Source organism: Antrostomus carolinensis, unplaced genomic scaffold (assembly GCF_000700745.2).
Source record: "Antrostomus carolinensis isolate BGI_N321 unplaced genomic scaffold, ASM70074v2 scaffold2057, whole genome shotgun sequence".
Lineage (NCBI taxonomy): Eukaryota > Metazoa > Chordata > Aves > Caprimulgiformes > Caprimulgidae > Antrostomus > Antrostomus carolinensis.
This window is the reverse complement of record NW_010326415.1, coordinates 7,999-27,500: the sequence shown is the minus strand read 5'-3', so window position 1 is coordinate 27,500 and position 19,502 is coordinate 7,999. Positions and strand designations below refer to the sequence as shown.

Genomic DNA, 19,502 nt, shown 5'->3' with positions numbered 1-19,502 from the left:
CTTCCACTTTCTGTTATGTGATTATTGCCTATCAAAATAGTGTCTGTACTACCCAGCGTTCTTGCTGTGCTGCAGGGAATGGGGCCTGCTGGAAAGGGTCCATTAGCCATAGGCTGCCCCGGGCAGGCGGGACGGATTCCACGCTGAGCGACATTAGGCACTCTGGTTAGAGCAACCTGCGGCTGCTGACCAGAGACAGAGTTTGTAGGCAGTGATGAATCAGCTGTTGGCCCATTAGGAATTCCAGTAGATCGTACCTGTGCAACTCCTGTTTGTCTCATCTAATGGAAGATGAACAAAGCACAAGAACATTAGCTACAGAATTTAAAAAGTAAAGATCATACAATATTTGCGTACTTTATTGCACTGGTCATTTCCAATTTTATACCAATTTTAAGATCTTCAGAGTTGCTTTTGAGAAATAAGATGACTGCCATGCTCACAAATGCGGCGAGTGAATTTTAAGGTTAAGTTATTGGCACACTTTTCTTCTAGGCTTTTCAGTTTGAGTGTTAGCATTTTACTGCTAAAGTTGGACACTGAGAGAGAGAGAAGTGAACAATGAGAGGAGAGATATACTGTAATACAGCTTATTATAACTAAGTACTTTTCAAGTAAGACTACTTTTAGACATTTCCACTCACTTTAGTTTGAAAGTGTGGCTTGAAAACTTTTACACTATGTGGTAGCCATGTAATAAAACACAGCTAAATTCATTACATTTCAATCAGTAAACCACAATTATGCTTTATACAATAAAAGGTGACTTAATGTAATGTAGAAAAGGGCATGAGAACTCTGTACAACAGAAATTCTTCAGAATGCAAGAAACACAACAGACACCATTACTGACAAAAGTTTTGTAAAAGAGAAAAATATTTTTGTTCTCACCTGCTGGTGTTGCTGCATCAAGACAAACTGACTCTCCAGCTGTTCCAGCATAAGTTTCTGTGCTGGATTTAGATTATTTCGGTTTGCACGCAGCTGTTCCAAGTGCTGAAAAAGCAGCAGTACAGATCAGAATAATTAAAATTGCACATGCTTTGTAATAACTTTCTTGCTTACATTATTAAAAATTATCCATGAAGACAAGATCTGTAAAGCGGAAAACATGATTGAGATTTCTGTTCTAGACTCAAACATCTTCCCATACAGTATTCTGTAACCCAAACTTGTTATTAGTTACTAAAACTAAAGAGACTTTCTCAATTATTTGAGTGTATAAATATTATCACCACACTAAAATTAAGTGTAGTGGTACTGTAAAAGAAAACTACATTCAAGTATGATTATGCAGAATTCTTATTATCATTAGATATGTTTTAGCACTTTTTGTAATGTGCTATTCTTTTATTAATATTGTTCAGCACAAAGAAAATTCAACCTATAGTCACACATGAAAACTTTTCCAGAAAATATAAAAAATAAACTCAGAAAACTATGCAACTTAGTTACAGAGAACAATATCTTAAGATAGGATACTGAACTCATTTGCCACTGACAAATTTAAGTAACTATTACCAGGAAGGGAGGGGGGTAGGGAGAGGAGGGCAAAAGTTGTGCTACACAGAAGGTGACATATAGACATAATTCTCAAATACTGAGCTACTTTACATCATTGTAAACCTTTTAAAAAAAAACAAAAACAAAACCAAACCCCAAAAATGAAACTCCTGTGCTCCTCTCCAGCGCTGTGGGTGCAGAGGCTTTGTGGACAGCACTGTTCATGCTGCCCACCAAAACCAACACCCATCCCTCCTCCTCTGACATGTTGCAGCCCAAGAGGCTACCGTGTGGCCACAGCCCTTTCCCCTTCTGCTTTTGTTAGCTGAGCCATTTGGTGTCATATTATGCTGTCATATCCATTCAGTCTCTGAGTTGCCACTTTTAAAAGGCTGACTTAGAAAATTTAAGTTTCCTTCTTCTCTTGCATCGTATCTTTTTAGCTTTCCTATTCATATACACTGGAAGCTATTGCCACCAAATTCAGTATACTTAGAGAAGCCTACTTAGATACTGCTTAGAGGAGGAAGTTGGCTCTGGAAAAAGGTGAAACTAAAAAGACAAAAAAGTAGTAGGAATAAGCAGAGAGAAATAATAAGAATGCATGAAGAGAGGGAGATACAGAAAAGTGATTAGTGAGGACCAAAGGGGTGGAGAGGTGGCTGGGAGAAAGAGGGAAGGGAGGGGAAAACTATGCAGCATAATAAAGCCAATGTTGTTCAGACAGAGAAACAGCTGAAGAACTACATTAGAGTTGAGGGGAACACCGCTAAGTCAATCAGAATCCCTTCTGCCTTTGCACTGTGTTCCCTTCAACTCTTCCTTGCATCCAAAACAGTATCTGTAATACATGGGTAAGAGTTTCCAGCTAGCCCTGATTTTCAAAATATGGAATTCTTCCTGAAGCTCAACGCAAACCCTAATGAACTGAAGAGACAACAAAACATCGTAACAAAAAAGACCTGAAACAAGACTTCAAAAATAAAATCTAGCATTTCCTATAAATATAATCTATGACATAAAATATAGAAAAACAGTACCAGATTCCATTTGAGTAACTGCATTTGCAGAATGTGCATATTTGTTTATGCAATTTGATACAAGAAGCTACCTCAGAGAAAAAAAGAGGATATTACAATACTTCCTTCAATATACCTCCTTCAATATTCCCCACATTACAGGAAGTAGCAAAACTCACTTGGCACACAAGTGTGGCAATTTGCATATCTATCTTTAAAACATCATAAGAAAAAAGAATTACTGTATGTTCTTAATTGATAAATTACAGATTTCATACAATGCAAGTGTTCAGTTTCTGCTCAAGAGCATTTATTTTACTACATAACTAATTTCACATAGAGAAGCCATAAATATTAGCACAACCTGAATTACACTGTGGAAATTACTTGGGAAGTATTTCACACTGAATTTCAGAAATGAGGAAGAAAGAAAGAAAGAAACAAACAAAAAATATATCAAAGCTTCTGAAGATCTTCAGCATACTTACCTGTAATTTCTGTGGTGTCAAGCACCAAGAATGAATTTGTTGCTGTACAGGAGGATGTGACACTGTATGGCCACTGCTCCAAACATCTGAAGTATTCTGAGAGAAAACATTACATTAAAATGCGTGACTATCAAAGGGTCAACATAATTTCTTTTACTATCTAGATTTTAGCTTACTTATGAAAGAACTAGTCATTGTTTCAAGAATAACAATATAAACAAAGAACATACTACAACATGCCAAGTCTCATTCTACCATTCCCATACAGTATGAGTAGTCAGAGGAAAAACTTAAATGATATTTAATATCATAATGAGAAACAATCAAATCGGATTATGCAATTAACTTAAATGTTTACTACTTAAAAAACTGAATACTTTTATCTACTGTAACACTATTACATGATGATGAAACACTTGAATTCTAAATATAAGCAAAGGCAATAGACAGGATGACATGATCGTCTCCCTCTCTATCATCAGACTATGACTGTACTTATACAACTATGACTGTGGTATAGTGCCACCGATCTGCACTGCCCTTACACACCTCCTGTCTGAACGGTAACCTGACAGAACACATCACTGAAAAATGGTTTTTAAAATTCCTAAAAACATTCCCCACTTTGATGCCAAAGGATTCAAATTTACAGCACAAATTCTGTGCATGCTGCATCACTTTAATGCATGTTTCCATATAAATTTTTTTGGTAGGGGGCTCTTTAGTTCATCAGAATATATACCTTTGTTGGACTAGATGTTCTTTTCCTCTTGGCAGGACTGGTCAGGTCATCTACTTGGCTAGAAGGAATCATGTGTAGTGGCAAGGATTGCTGTGAAATTGGTGTTTGAGTGAGGCCTAGTACAGGTTCAGTATTTGGATGATGAGGTTTACAAGCCTAAGAATCACAGAAGGAAGACAAAAATATGGTTCTATATACTCTTAATTTTTTTCCTTTAAATTATCTATTTTAACAGCCCACGTATATTAAAAGGGCCGAGTAGATATTCTGAAGATGGTATCAATAACTGAAAAATCAGTTTCCATATGGTCATCAATGGAGGAATGTGTACCTTTCACGGGATTATTAAACCACTGCAGCATTTCTATTTAAGATGAAATCTTTTAAAATAATGAAAATCCACAAAGGTTCTAAAATGGTACCCCCATATTTCTCCCACATTATAGGGAGCTTCTTGATCTAGTATCCCTTTGCAAATAAATCAAAGGCTTTTTATTAATAAAAGCCAGTCCTGTGCTCAATAAAATAAGCTTGACCACTACCGATTGTAAAGAACCCTTAGAGCTGGGCACCTGCAGAACATAACCCAACTTCTCACCTGCTGTGCTGTGTTCATGGCACCCTGCCTGGAGGTAAGCTCTGCGGGGATTGGTAGGCTCCATGCCTCCTCAATACTAGGAAGTAATTTAGTTTTATTCTGTAGACTACCTTGTGGAAGGTTACACAACTGAGCCTAGGAAAAATTATGTAAAAAGCAAATTTAACACAAGCCTACTTTAGTAAGAGCAAGTCCATGAAATCTTCCTAAATGCTGTAGCTAATTATGTCTTAAAGAGAGGATAGATTTAAAATCTGGGGTTTTAGAAAGGTGCTAGGTATAAAGAGGGTAACCAGAATATAAACCTTTGTGAGAATCAGAACAAAGATGAGCTCTGGATTCAGAGGTCTCATAATTCCTTTCTTCTGAAATTGCAAACAAGAGTGAAAGATAGTGTGTGTGTATTCTCTCTATATGTTATGAGAACTTAAAAATGTAGACAATACAAAGAAAAAAGCAAAGTGATGTAAAACAGTATGTTTTGATTAAATGTGCAAAATAGTGTTTATAAGGAATTAAGTTCCACTTAAAAATGAAGAAATAAAATATTACAGGCTATGATATGCTTACAATACACATGAAAACAAGTTATAAACACCACAAATAACTGCAAGTTAAACTTGTGTGTTACTTCTCCCCTCCCCTCTGCTGTGTATTTGGAAGAATATTTCCCACTTCTTAAAACATTTACCTGTAAATACTTTATCCGTGCTGCAAGTGCAGAGGTATTACTACAATTTTTGCTCCTAGTTGCATTTAAGTAGCATTTAATGGCATCCTGAGGCTGGTTGCAGGACTCATAGAGCGTGCCTAGGTCCATCCAGGCTGCAGCATGGCCATGGTCCAATTGTACAGCACAGATATAGGCCTGTAAAGCATCCATAGGCTGATTTTGCTGTTGATACAGCACACTGAATAGAAAGATTAGTGAAGTTGAGAATTAATAACAAAGTAAAAATACAAACAAGTCAAATATACACAGTCCCCTCAAAGCCCTTAATAAACTTTCCCATTATATAAAGTACAGTAATAAGCATAAACAACACATAAAATCTTAACATGCAGTGCTCATATACATAGCAGATTCAGGATTTTTAAAAGTTGAGAAAGCAAATATAAACTTATCATTTAAACTTCAAATCAGACAAGTTTGACAACATGGAAGTATAAATAAAAAAGCTTTACAGTCCACTTGAGAGCACAAGAGTTAAAAAAAAAGTTAAAAAGCTGATATTCTTTATTTATATATACTAGCATTAAATTATATCACCATATTACCCTGCATCATTCTTACCCTATAGAACACCATGTATCTGCACTTGCTTCTGATTTATCAATAGATTGCCTATAAGATATAAAGGCATCCTGAACTTTCCCAATACTTGAATAGCACCTGGGAGAAGAAAAAAAAAAAAACCTTTGGTAATATTTATAGAAGGTAATAATTTGGGATGGCTTACCAAGACTGATCTGATAAATACTAAGTCATGCAAATGATTCGTCTAGATGAATCCAAAACATTTGCTGTTTCTGAATGCCAGGCATAAGCAGACTCAAACATCTTAATCAACACGTATTACTAATTATTTATTTGAAAAGTACACCAAAACTGCTTAAACCCTAGCTTACTGCATTTGTAAGGAAAAGAGTCATACCACATTTTAAAGACTTACATTTCTTTCATTTACAGTAACTTATCAGTCAATAAGAACAATATTTATCTACAGATAGCATTATAAAGAAACAAGTTACCTATTTCATCAAACAAAGGGTTATGAAACTTCATTTTCTACAAGCAGTGTTTCATTATTATTAGGAGACACTGACCAACTTAATCAGAATGGTTCCTGATTGCCTGGGAAGCTTTTTATGTGCATTTCTCACATCTCAGTATGATTTCAAGTAATGAACAACAAACCAGTTAGTTTTACTGCATATAGAGAGCATGAAATTTTGTAAAGAAATCCTGCTGTTCTGGATTTTTTTCCACATTTGTTACTTTAACATTTTCCACATACAAATCCAAAGGTATTCTGGCATTATAAGCAGAAATATCAGAACTCTAAAGAGCACTACAATTATACCACAGGGAATAATACCTACCTTTTTAAAATTAAAAGCTTCAAATAAATACAATCTTAAAAATACATATACATTTACTAGTTTAGTCTACAATAGCTCTGCTTCTTATATTGTTTGTAGTAAGTTTCCCTGCTGGAAAAAGAACTGACAACTTTCATAACACATAAATAACAACAGAAAATTTATTCTAGTAAAAAATAAAAAACAAGCAGAACAGTATAGACAAAAGGTTTGTCAAGCACGCTACATCTTTCATGTATTCTTGAGGCATACTAGGAAAGGAAAACATTACAATCTAACAGTACTTTGCCTAAAAAACATCCATTAAGTCTGAATATAATGTTTCAGAAGATCATTTTAACTACAATCTAACTCAAGTTTCAATAGACACATTTCAATCTGTCTGCCTGTCACATACATGAAGAGTCTGATTAGGACAGCACTAATATTAAGCACCTAATGAAACTTAAAACAAAGTGATACGTTTTTTCCAGTGGAAGAAGAGGGTGGTAGTAGTATATTTTTTAAAGGTAGCTTTAAACCAACTTGCTATCCAGTTTAGACAACCAGCGGACCAAGGCATAAGACATGGGAATACAGGAGGAGGAAAAAGAGGAAGAAGGGTTATACAACCCTGTAACCCTGATCCTTTCCTCTTCTCCTGCCAGCATATGGATAGGAGGAATGGGGCACAGGAACATTTTTGCTCTAGTCCTCCCTGTAGAGTATAAGAGATGCTTCTACTAGATATTTTTCCCCATTTCCTGTGTTTCTCCCCCTTCCTAGTACACTCCTAGTTTTCACTCTAACCACATGAAAGCCATGGAACAGTAGGAGCAGGCAGCTGCACACATGTACTTTGTGGAGCTCCATCCTGCAGCTGTGCAAGAGCTCAACTAGCTCAAGGCATGTGGAATGGGACTACTGAGATAAAAACACGACTTCAGCCCAGTGGATGATAAAATGAGCCAGATGATCCCTGGCTTATTTTCCCTTTTCCCTCCACACCCGCTCTAGTCCTCTGCCCTTCACGCTTGGTGCCAGTACCGGTTCCTCCCTGAGCCTGCAGACAGCTGGTTGAAGAGCCATGTCCTACAGGAACAGCTAGAGGAATATAATTAGTATGACAAAAATGAAAGCAGGTTCGAGTTGTATGTCACCAGAACCTCCAAGAAAGTCAGCTAGAAGAGACTGAAGTTAGGATATTAATTTTATTTTTGTGTAATTCCTTTCTAGTGTACTTCACAACAGAACTGGCCTGTTCATACATGGACCTGAACTGCCCTCAAAGCTTTCAGCAAAATCTGATTATTTCAAGAGTTAGAGTACTTTACACAAACCAGTAGGTTTTTTTAAAAAAAAGAAGACCAAGAAAAGTAATCAAATTTATATAATTTACATCTTGGAATAAGTTAATTTTCAGTTAAAAATACTGTCTAATAGTACAGAATTAATACAACACTTAAATAGATATAAGAATGGATCACTATGAGCTATCTTGGCCTAATATTTCATCACAACATATACTTTTTATAAATGGATGTATACCTGAGAAAATATTTGTATTTTAGTGCAAAAACTGATTGAGATTACAAGGGAGATTCTGAGAAAATAAAGAGATAAAGAATTGTGAAAATGGTGTGAAGAAAAGTAACAGCATTTAAAGAGCATTTACCAAAAAAGAAGGCAGGTGGGGGAAGAGAGAGAGAATGCATGTGGCAGTAGTAGGAGGAACAGGTAAAACCAGGCAGGGCAGACTCAGATTACTGTAAATGTGTAGACTGAATAACAACTACAAAAAAAGTAGGATCACTTGAGTAACATACTTCATTTCAACTTCTCATCTATATTAATTCCAAATATTTTAGCACCTTGTCTTTTTATACACTTTCCAGAAAACTAGACTTCAGTAGATACATATATCCTTTCCCTTCATTTTTTCTCTGAAAGTATTAAGAAGAAAAACAATGTTAAGATACTCAAAATAATGAGTATCCTCAAAAAATTTACAAATATAGTTACAGTGTCTATAAAGTAATTTCTCACCTTCCAAGGAAATACCAGGATTGACCAGAATTTGGATCTGCTTCTAGAGATTTCTGGAGATACTGTATAGCATAGCTTTCCTTGGTTGCCTTGTCTCCAAGCTGATCCACGGTGTGATGCATCCAGCCTACAAAAAGAACCCATAAAAGGCAGAAGTGAAATTCCCTAAAACCATTTAACATTTATTTGCCATAGCAGGATATTCACAGCATTAGTTCCTCTTTAGAAATAGGGGTATAAAACAATAATATCACTTACATATAATATTATAAATGAAAATTTGAAAACTTTTAAAGTTCTATACTAAAATTACAGGACAAAAGGACCCTAAGTCACAATTACTTTCAGGCACTTTTAAAGTGGGTGTTCTTGGTTTAAATAATTTTCTACAAGGTTAGTAGCACCATTATGAACTGCTCAATCTTCTAGTATAAAAAGTTAATCTGAAAAAGTTAACTCTTTCCTCCTCTGAACACAGATACCTTCTCTGTTTTTGTGAAAAATGCCACCATTCTCCCTATCACACACATCAATTATCTGTATATTAAGTCAGTTTACCTCTTTTCTTCTAAATCCTCGTATTTATCTCATGCCTACATCTGGACAATTCCCCAACAGAAAGACCAATGGTAACAATTTTTGTATCTCCACTTAAATATTTCTTACATTGTCATTTTAGCTTCATTGCTACAACACCCTTTCCATCCACCTTGACAAATGCAATCACCTCTCACCTACATAACAAATTCTGCTGAAAAGACTGTTTTATGTCCTCATCTAAATACACATTGCATTCTTTAAAATGTTTTTTTTTTCTTTCATTGCATTACACAAATTACTTTTCCCCACTCTAAAGGCCTCCCACAACCCATGCTCCCATAGAATCCCTCACATGCTATTAAAACGCATTTCTGCTCTAACACTGATGCAAGGCTTGGCTACCATTTCAAATAAAGCACCTTCATCATCTTCTCAAGCTGCTCCTCAACTGCCTCTATGCTTAGATGAAATTCCTTTAAGCAGCCACAAAATAATCTCATTTGTATCAGGAGTACAAGGAAATCCTTTGTAACAGGCAGCTGGCTTGCTGAAATCACTATGTACCACACTAGTCAGCCATGTCTGGCTGTTTGCTTAATCTCCACGTATTTGTTTTAACAATCCACTGCTTTTCGGTCAACATTTGTAAAACATAAGATGTAACAATGTATTGTCCCTATGTTTTTACAGTGTCCTGCCCATCAACGGTCCCTGGAACACTATCATACCAATTTCATAAAATATCCAAGGTCTGCATAAAGTATTAGTCACCTACAGAGTTGTACACACATCTCCCCTAAATGTCCATTTAAAACCTCCATCATCTGAACTTCGGCTCCCTGAGCTTATCTGGTTTTGATGCAGCCTAACTACGTGAACAGGTAACACCACTCAAAAGATCCAGATCAAATTCAGATCTCATCTGAAACGCGTGACAAAGTAGGCAAGGCTGAGAACTGAACTGATGAGTATTTGCAGCCTTACTCTGCCATTTCTACCTGTTCCACGCAGCTCATATTTTATTCCATTGCTTGTAGTTTGTTAACAGCCACAGCGACACTTTTGCAAATGGAAGGCAAATTTCCAGGTTTTAAAAAAGACGCTCCAAAAGAAAACCATATGTATTGAATAATGTTTGCCTGATGTGTTTTAAGAAGTATAACTTGGAAACTGTGGTTAGAAGCAGAAGTTTGAGTATTTCATGGACTGCATGAAACGTCAGGTTAGGAGCCAAGTGGTTACAGTGCTGACAAGAGGACTTTATCTTGTCTGAAGACGGAGCAAGTCAAAACCTTACCCATCAGAAAAAAAAAGGGGGAGGAGGAGATGACACAATAATTTTTGCAGAGACATACAACATACACAACTTTCTATCATGGACTTCATAAACAAGCTATGATTTTGATTCAAATCCTAAGTCACTGACATTCTTAAGCATATAGAAAATACATACCTTAAGAAAAAAAGGCTTATGCCAGGGTGGTTATCACAATGCACCTGCGTAACTGTACACTAAGGATAAACCTACCAGGTGCAGTGCCAGGCACAGCCTGAGATAAAGGTAATGGTTCAGGAATTATAAACAAGTGTAAAAAAAGATATTAAACAATTTCCTCAATCTTTGGAAATGCTGTGTAGTGATGCCTATTTTCTGTTTCATCAGAACCTTGCTGGATTGAAAGATAACATGTTGTATCTTCAGGAGATCTTTACTGAGGTTCACTGATAAGAACAAAGAAGCTATTTCTAGGAGACAGAAACAAGAACTAGTGATCCCTATCTAGTTTTACTGCTGAAACAAGGGTTGCTTCCTGATTTCATAGTCCTCTGCAGGGAGGTGAGAAAGGCAGAAAATAAGAGAGAGGATGAGGGGAAAAAACCAAAAGTTTTCTACTAGAATATAACAGAGGTAAAGGAAACTGAGTGTCTCTTCTCATGCATAAAATGAAGAACATACAGAAAGAAGGTGATGGAAAAACCTTGGTCAGCTGTGCAGTTTCCCATTTGCAAGACCTAACTCGAATTCTTCACTAGCATATTGACTACTTTTCCATTCTTGGGACTAATGTAATAAACAAAAATGCCGATTTTGTCCATATTAAAAAAAAAAAAAGGAGTTCAACATAGAAATACAAATACATTTTGATTGGGTCTTGCCAGTAGCATTCTGGCAGATGGCAGGTATTTTCTATTATTTTTTCTAAGCAGCAGTGCACCACCCAGACTAGGCTTCCTGAGGAGGTCTTTTTATTACCAGCTGCTAGAGACTAAATCTGCAGTAAACACCATATTCTGACAAATACCACTGTTAACAGTGAAGAGCAAAAGAAATGGTATTATTCCTTCAATGTTCTGGCCAAGACCACTCTGTCCCTTTCTCCACATAGAAGACAACTCACACTACAGAACTAGGTGACCTATGCTGATCAAATAAAGGGAGTTAATCCAGTTTCAAGACAGCAGACGATTCTCAAAGTCACTGCTCTGACTGCTGGCACAGAGATCTGTGCTTGGATTTTATGAATATAACCATGCGCCCTTGGTTCTAAAGTGGCAACGTGCATCAAACAGAGTTGAGAAAGCGCTGGTCAGCTATTTTGGGAAGCTTGTCTTCCGTGAGTCATATGTATAGCCTTCCTGGATGAAACTGCTGACAATTTATACTAGTGGGATAATATCAAGCTAAAAAAAAAAATTCAAAGGGGATACTGACATATAAGTAACATTGCCGTGTGACAGCAAAAAGATCAGCACCTAGAGTCCTGCAGTGGACCCCTGCAGCAGTTTCATTTGTGATTTCACACAGAAGAATCAAAAGCCAAACAAGTTAGCCCACTCCAAATCCAAACACAACCTGCATTTCAAAAAAAGAAAGCACCGGGGCCATAACTTAGTGACAGTTACTAATTTGAATTAAATGACCACTATGTGAAAGGGGCAAAAAAAATGGGCATAAGCAGGCTAAATTAATATTTAGAACAATAGATTAGATGAAGAACATGGAGAAAGTGAATGAAGAAGTTTTGCACTGGGTTGAGCAATTTTAACAAAATATTCTGGAAATATTTTTATAAGGCATATAGGACTAAAGTCATTTATTCTACCCATCCATTAGAAATTTTGGTCTAAAGATGAGTTATCAGCTTTCTATAAATACGGAATATGACTTTTTTTTAAAAAATAATATTTTTTCTCTTTTTATGTGGTTTCTTTGATGGAATCTGATGGTAAACTTTTTATTTACAGAAATAGGTTTTCACTACGTACTATAATTAAAGACAAAGAAAAGGTGAACTTTTCATTTGCCATGTTGTTCTGTTCTGCAACAAACTATTTTGGTTTACTGCATTTAGCCTGGCTATCCAAGGCATGTTCTCAGATATATAACAGAGAACACAGAATTCTAACTGCTGCACTCCTACTCTGAAAGACCACCCCCTCATTGCCCAAAACCTGTAATGCACACACTGTACCAAGTCTAAGACCTTTTTAATTTTTGTTTTTAATTAAAATCTTTTTCTTCTCTCTTATTTACTTAATTATCTACTGTTATGCATTCTATTTTGGGTGAAAACCTCATGTACCACACTCAGTGTCTAAAACTCACTTTGGAAATGGAGCCTTAAAAAGCACCGCTGAAGGCGAAGATTGAAAAAAGAAACACACAGGAAAGTAAAAGTTAATTTTACATACCTAACTGCTGTAAGACAGTTGCTTTTACTTGTGCAGGAAGGTTTTCGATCTGCAAAAGTTGTTCATAAGCTTCCTTTGCAGAGTGATACTTTCTCTGCAAAAGGAAAAAAGTAAACGGATTAATCATAAAGCTGACAACAGATCACCAACAGCAACGATTTCACAGCACTGACAGCACACAAACACAGTGACAAAGAATTCTGTAGCTTTTTTTTTTGCATACAGTGCATATGAAAGCTTTAATGAGTGACGTGTGTATATATATATATATATGGTAAGAGAATAACTTTCAATAAGATAGTATTTAATATAAATTGACTACTTAAAATAACTGAGGGTAATTATCAAATTATTAAATTTGGTCAACTCCTCATACATGCATTATGCTTCTTTTTCTGAAGTGGATATACTGTTTTTAAGAGGAATGCTTGAATACAAGTCTACATCTGAAAAAATCCTACATAAATTCCTCCTGGGAAATTTGTAACACACATGAAGACTATCAGTAATTGGTGGTTGGCATAATTTTGCCTTTCTCCTTGCTTTGGTATATTTGAACTGTCTTTTCAACATATTTGTTGTCCTTGTAAGAGTCCCATCATATTTAGAATTAAAACACATCTATGGATTATGCCTAGAGAACAAAGGTATGCCATCTTCTTACTTGCTATGTAGTTTCTATGTGTGCTTGAAGCATGGAAACATTTAATTCTTAACTCCCTATATTAACAGGTCTTGATATAGAAAACGTATTTCTAGGTTAGGATCATGGTCTTTATTGACTTCTGTAACAGTAAGAAGTGTTTTGTATATATTAAAAGTTAAGACTTCTCGATAGATGAAATTTTTTGTAATAGTGCCAGCATTTATCTTTGTGTTATCCTAACAATAATTGTTTAACAGTGAATGTATTTTAAATGCTTAATTCTTCTGTTCCTCCTCTCCCACAAAGGTCTAGAAGACATAAATGTTGAGGTCTGTCAGTAAGAGTACTTTAAAAAAAAAAAATAAATAAAAAATTCTAAAATTTCTATAGAAAAACATAAGACTTCATCCTGTCAAACAGATGAAGAGTGTACTAAAATAAATGGGGCTACCTAAATGCCCTGACTTAGTCACAGGTTTTCTTATGCAAAGAGCACATACTAATGACCACTGATGGTTTAAAAAGGAAAACTGAGAAGACGACTAAACAATGTAAATACCTATTAGAAGTTTAAAATGTTATTAGGTTCTTGAGATCTCACAATCATAAAAGACAACTCTGTTGATTTTAAAATCTTACTCTAGTCAGGAAGAAAAATTAAAGCAGCAATTACATACTTTCAAATGGAACAAGGGGAAGTTGGTAGAAAAGATTTTTAATTGGTGTTCATGAAATGCAGACAACTGGTAAGAAAACAAATAATATAAATAAATAAAATATCCATGGCCAGCAAAATAAAAACAATCAGGAAAAATTTTAAATTTAACATTGGGAACAAAATTTGTAGTTTATGACTATGAAGGAAAAGCAAATCAATGGAAGTTCACTGTACAGCACGACAGCAGAGGCAGCAATCCAGATGTCAAACAGGTAAATATTGGTGCCTAATATTGCCACTTTGAAAATGATGTTTATATGCCGAGAGGAGGCAGAAAGACCAATAAAATAGGGTATGTTTTCCAGATCTAGAGTATTTTTTACCTTTTTTATTTGTTGTATTATTTACCCTTTAGAAGTTCACATTTTGTTTTATTTATATATGTTAATTCCAAAGATCCAAAGTCCTTGAAGTTTGGCTGCATCATGCATGGTCTTAGAAATGGGAAGGGGGAGGGGAATCCAACCCAACATCTTTCTTTAGACATTGTATAAGCTACCACCCTAAATAGCTAGAGGGACTGACACTGCCACAGAAGGAACAGTAACAACTACCACTGAACACCATGAAAAATCACCGCTAACTCTTATCAGCACCGGCCTATTCTCTTGTTCGGAGGCTGGCAACTCATCACTTAAACTCCAGTAACGTGAAGGTACATAATTAAAGAATTAATTACCTTTTTCATCAAATATTAGAGAGTAGGTTAATTTTCAAACATATGGAAGGGTTCAGAAAACTTTAGCATCGTGTCCTTTAAAAGACACCAAGCAACCAGCTTGCCTCCAAAAACATATCTTCGTTGTGTCAGAAGTAATACCCAGAACAAAGGCAAGATCCTTTGTGGTCCCAAGTTTCTCAAACTCCAGAAAAGAAGATAACCCCCCCAAGCAGAATTGTGAGACAAGCCAAGTCTAACAGCAGAATGCACTCAAACTTTTTTGCTCTGACTTGCATTAAAATAAAATTCCTGCTGCCGACGACTGTCATTCAGAAAACACAGCTTAAGCACTTGTGACATTGGCCATACAATTATATAAGGCACGTGGCATGGTGACCTGAGGTATTCAACTTTCCATTTTACTCTAGCAGACCAAAAGAACTACCGTGGTGAGGATGCTTTGTTATATAAATGTGTTAGATGTGCTCCAGTGCTCAGAATGAAATCTGGACGGTGGCCAGGTAAGAACCACAACAGTCCATGAAGCTTCTTAGTGGTGTTTTGAGACTGGGGATTTCTGTCTTGTCATACAGCTTTGCACCAAAAGCATTCAAAAGAAAAATATCTTGTTTACCAAATTTGTATCTTTTATTTATATACAAATACCTAAAGTAATTCTCCGCCATGCCATCAAAAGACAGCACTTACTTTATCAAGCTCCTTTTCAACTGACTGAAAATGCAGTTTGTGTCTGTCATCCATTTTAATTACAATAGTTTTTCTTTTCATGCTCTATCCCTTCCTCAGTCATATAATACCTATAAACATGATAAAAGGGCATACAGTCTACATGATACGACCAGTCAGTCAAATTACAAGTATACAATAGCTATTTCAGTAGCTACTTGGTTTTAATTTACTTATATTCTGGAAGCTCAGTAAGTGTTCTGTAATTTCCCAAAAGATTAACCTAAAAAACTCTGTGGTTGGATTTGATATAGAATTAATAACAGTGCTTCATGTGCTGTTGACCTCAGATCTCAAATGTTTCCGTCAGCTATGTTCAGTTAAATTTAAAAATTTCATGTCAAATACACTTAAAAGGCACCTGGGCAAGTGGCTAGACTTGACTGTGTGTGCATATGTATGAAAAACAATATGAATATATACGAATTTAAAAACTATGTATATTTATATCTATATATAACTTCTTTTATATTTTTTTTTATATATATACATACACACATATATATATAAAAAATAAAAGAATTTTACTAAAAATTATATTTAGGGGGTTTTTTTGCACTCAACTTGTGAGACTAGTAAATGGGTAAGTTTATTAAAATAGCTACTCCCTTTTATAGCATGACAGTCCACATACGAAATATTTTTAATTTAGCCAGAGCAAATAAAGTTTCTTTAGCAATTTGAGACTTAAGCCTACCTCTATAATCTGAATTCCACAGATCGATTACATCATATAGTTAGAAACTTAACCACACTTCATAAAAAGGAGCTTAAAGCTTACCTGGATTTCATATAAGTGGGCAATGTGAAACTGAACTGTAAGAGTAGAAAAATAAAAATTATTAGTCTAAATGAACGACAACAATTACAATGTTTTTTTCAAGTGAGGGACCAACAACATTTCAAATTTATCAATGCAAAACCAAGATAAAACACATTTTGAAGATACAAAAAAAGTACTTGTTTATATCGCTATTTTATGCTTAATATGACAGAACTAACAGAGAATGAGTATGTATTCTAACAAAGCACTGAGATTGCAAACAGATAGCGCAGAAACACAGTCCATGGATTTTATTTGTATTCTGGAATGCAGAGTCCATTAACCTTTCAGGAAACTTAGTGATAAAATCTCTGTAAACAGATGTACAAGAAGAGAGCGCAGGTAATATTTTCAGTACATAACTGAGTTAGACACAAAGATGTATTTTCTATTTTCACTCAATTGCCAACATTTTTATTTTCAATCAACGTCAAAAGCATTCATTACAGACAGTATTCTGATCATTACTGTAAACCATCTTAGATTCCTCATACGAATTGCACAGAATGTGTTAATACTACTAGCAGCTCTTGGAGGCAAAAAAATTGCTGGCTGGAGAAAGAAAATTGAAGTTGTTCAAGAGTAAAAGCAGAGAAGAAATTATTCTCATGCTGCTCAAATCATTAAAGCAAAGGTGGAGTGCTTGATTTTTTAAGGTTTGAGAACTGCTAACCTAGACTAGCCATGGACTGGTGAATAGCTAAAGCTAGCTGAAATGAATGTAATCCTTCCTCTGATTTGATGACAAGAGAAAATTTCTTTGAGACAGACTTTTGCCTGATATTCTTGAAGACTAAAAGTAAGAAAATATCTGTGTTTGAGCCAAGCTCAATTTATTTCAATTACACAGATTTTTTTTCTCTTGAAGCTACAGAATAGTGCAATACAGAGTTTTATACAGGTAAATTGGAGTTCCAAGGTTTCTCTCTGGGTCATAAGGGAGGGGAAAAGCTCCCTTTGTACACTGTTTTTTCCTTCACTATAAAGGAGGTAGCCTAGTGCACTTCAGAAACCAGGTCAAAATGAAATGCATCATCTAAAATTTTAATAAACTTTTTGTGTTCCTTCCTAGAGGGCACATAACACACCCATTACTTTCACCACATCATCAACTTCACCATACTGATGAAAGAAAAACCTCTGCTTTTGTTCTGGGAGTTAATTATTGAAAAAATCTCTCATTTTTTTTTTCCCCCTCATAGCAAAACCCCTTCAGTGTGAAGCTACAAAAGGAAGCCATGCCATGCAGGGGAAAGAAATTAAAGGTGTCACATTATAGAGTGCCAAAATAGAAAGAAGACATGCTTTGTACCCAAACATTTCTGCTCGGAAGTCGCTCACTGTAATGCTGTTACTCACTGAGCCTTTACAAATGCAAGGGGTAGGATTAAGGCAATCTCAAGTATTTATGTGATGGTACCCGACACCCTGGGTCAGAGTGCAGGGCTCTCCTTCTGCTTAGCAGTTCAGGAGAACCTGACAAAGTATCCCTCCTTCCTCTTCACTCTCTTCCTTTGGGTTTCTCAAGCACCATGCCCAAGGCAACGGGGCAATGAAGCTCTTACATGGGGCCATTCCTCTACATACATGTGGAGGCAGAGGAGACTGTGGGGGAAGGGTTAGGAAAATCTTACAGAAATTCAGAGATACCATGAAAATTGATAAAGGGAGTGAGAAACAATAAGAACTAACATGAAATATAATAAAGAATTATTATCTAGTAGAAAACAATAAAAACCTATTGATTTAGGAAGAATTCTGTAAATAATTTTACAAAATTATCTGTGCCTGCTCCTGGTAAGTGACAAAGCTTTGGAGAAGACCATGTAGCACAGCTGGCTCGTTGGTACCTATACAGCCAGCAGCTTCACCCACGTAAACAAACTCCTTTCCACTACCCTCGCCGACAGAACATTCAGAATTCCTTCCAGCTCTGAATTAAAGAAATAATAAAATGCCTTTAAATCAATCCAATGCTTCTGAAGTTAGACTTAAGAGTTAGCTTAAGCTCAATACCAAGAGCAGCATGAAGGAACCTTAAGAACCGAGGGAATAACTTCCCTTATAACTGTTTGCCTTTTAATTCTTACAGACTCCAAAACACACGGGAACATACACTTATTCTTGCAATATAACTTCACTAACTGTGGGTAAATACCTGCAGGATGCCCTGTAACAGCCTACAGTTTATACTGCATACGATAGATGATACTACACTAAACGATTAACATCTTGAAGTACAGACTAATACACAGTTGGCACTTAATAAACAATCAAATTACATTTTATACTTTTTCTTACTTCAACAGCGTAAGAATGATGCGGAACTTTAGATCTATAAATTTAAATGTCATTAAAATGATCACTGAAAAACGATAATCAAGATGCCACAAAGTTTTAAATAATTACCATTAAATGTGTGCACTATGTTTATAAATAAATAAACAAATGTACAGTAAAATAGTACATTTCCTCCACAGCTCAAGTCTTCAGAGCAATTAATAAGCCAAGCCTCAGTTTCTACTTACTCCATTTACTAAAACAATCCACAATTCCACTGGAATATCTGTCTCCATTGACAGATGGAGACAGTTTTTGTAGTCTCCCTCTCTCAGGATCGATTCTTTTGATTTTGAAGGATTGGTTCATTAAAAAATGATACAGTTGTTTGTTTAGGTTTTTTTTTTAAAAAGTACAACAAAATAAATGGAAATACTTATAGGTTACTTACTTTCAGCGTTAGACAAAGTGCAGGGATTGCAGTCAATCAAAGCTAACTGAAAATGCTGAAAAACAAAGAATGATTTGTTTTTCAAACAAAGTAGTACTAGCACATTGGCAAATTACTAAGAATAAATCGATTTTGTACTTGAAAATGCATACTGTATTTTACTATGTGTCTTAAAGAAAACAATTTTCAATTTCTGTTCGACCGTTTACTACAGAAGAGCAAATTTTTTTATTGCAAACATGTAGCAATGCTTCTAGTAATGCAAGATGGCAGCAGACATCTCCACACAACAATTGGGATGACAGAGGAAAGAATGACTGCATCAAATGAATGGTCAGAACTGGAAGATCAAGTTTTCCTCAGAACATACAAATGACAATATAAGTCATATTTAGCTGAAAGCTTCATGGAGATAAAACACTGAAGCTCTCAATCTGTCTGTCTAGAAAAACAGAATACTCCTCC

At 35.6% G+C, this 19,502-nt stretch overlaps 1 protein-coding gene across 6 annotated transcripts in view; it reads right to left on the bottom strand.

Moving 5' to 3' along the window:
• KDM6A (lysine demethylase 6A) overlaps positions 1–19,089 on the bottom strand; it is a 59,177-nt gene extending 40,088 nt beyond the window's left edge. The window contains exons 1-11 of one of the 6 annotated variants that reach the window (XM_010171540.2): positions 19,038–19,089; positions 16,265–16,299; positions 12,712–12,805; positions 8,479–8,605; positions 5,645–5,743; positions 5,042–5,261; positions 4,351–4,485; positions 3,753–3,908; positions 3,011–3,106; positions 892–996; positions 1–281 (exon numbers count right to left, since the gene is read on the bottom strand). The exon at positions 1–281 is cut by the window's left edge and continues 115 nt beyond it. In XM_010171540.2, the coding sequence (XP_010169842.1) occupies positions 1–281; positions 892–996; positions 3,011–3,106; positions 3,753–3,908; positions 4,351–4,485; positions 5,042–5,261; positions 5,645–5,743; positions 8,479–8,600 (1,214 nt within the window). In that variant the 5' untranslated portion in view covers positions 8,601–8,605; positions 12,712–12,805; positions 16,265–16,299; positions 19,038–19,089. The remainder of the gene's footprint in view (positions 282–891; positions 997–3,010; positions 3,107–3,752; positions 3,909–4,350; positions 4,486–5,041; positions 5,262–5,644; positions 5,744–8,478; positions 8,606–12,711; positions 12,806–16,264; positions 16,300–19,037) is intronic. The other 5 variants (XM_029085851.1, XM_010171542.2, XM_010171541.2 and 2 more) reach the window with 5 other exon arrangements.
• Between the last annotated feature and the right edge of the window lie 413 nt (positions 19,090–19,502).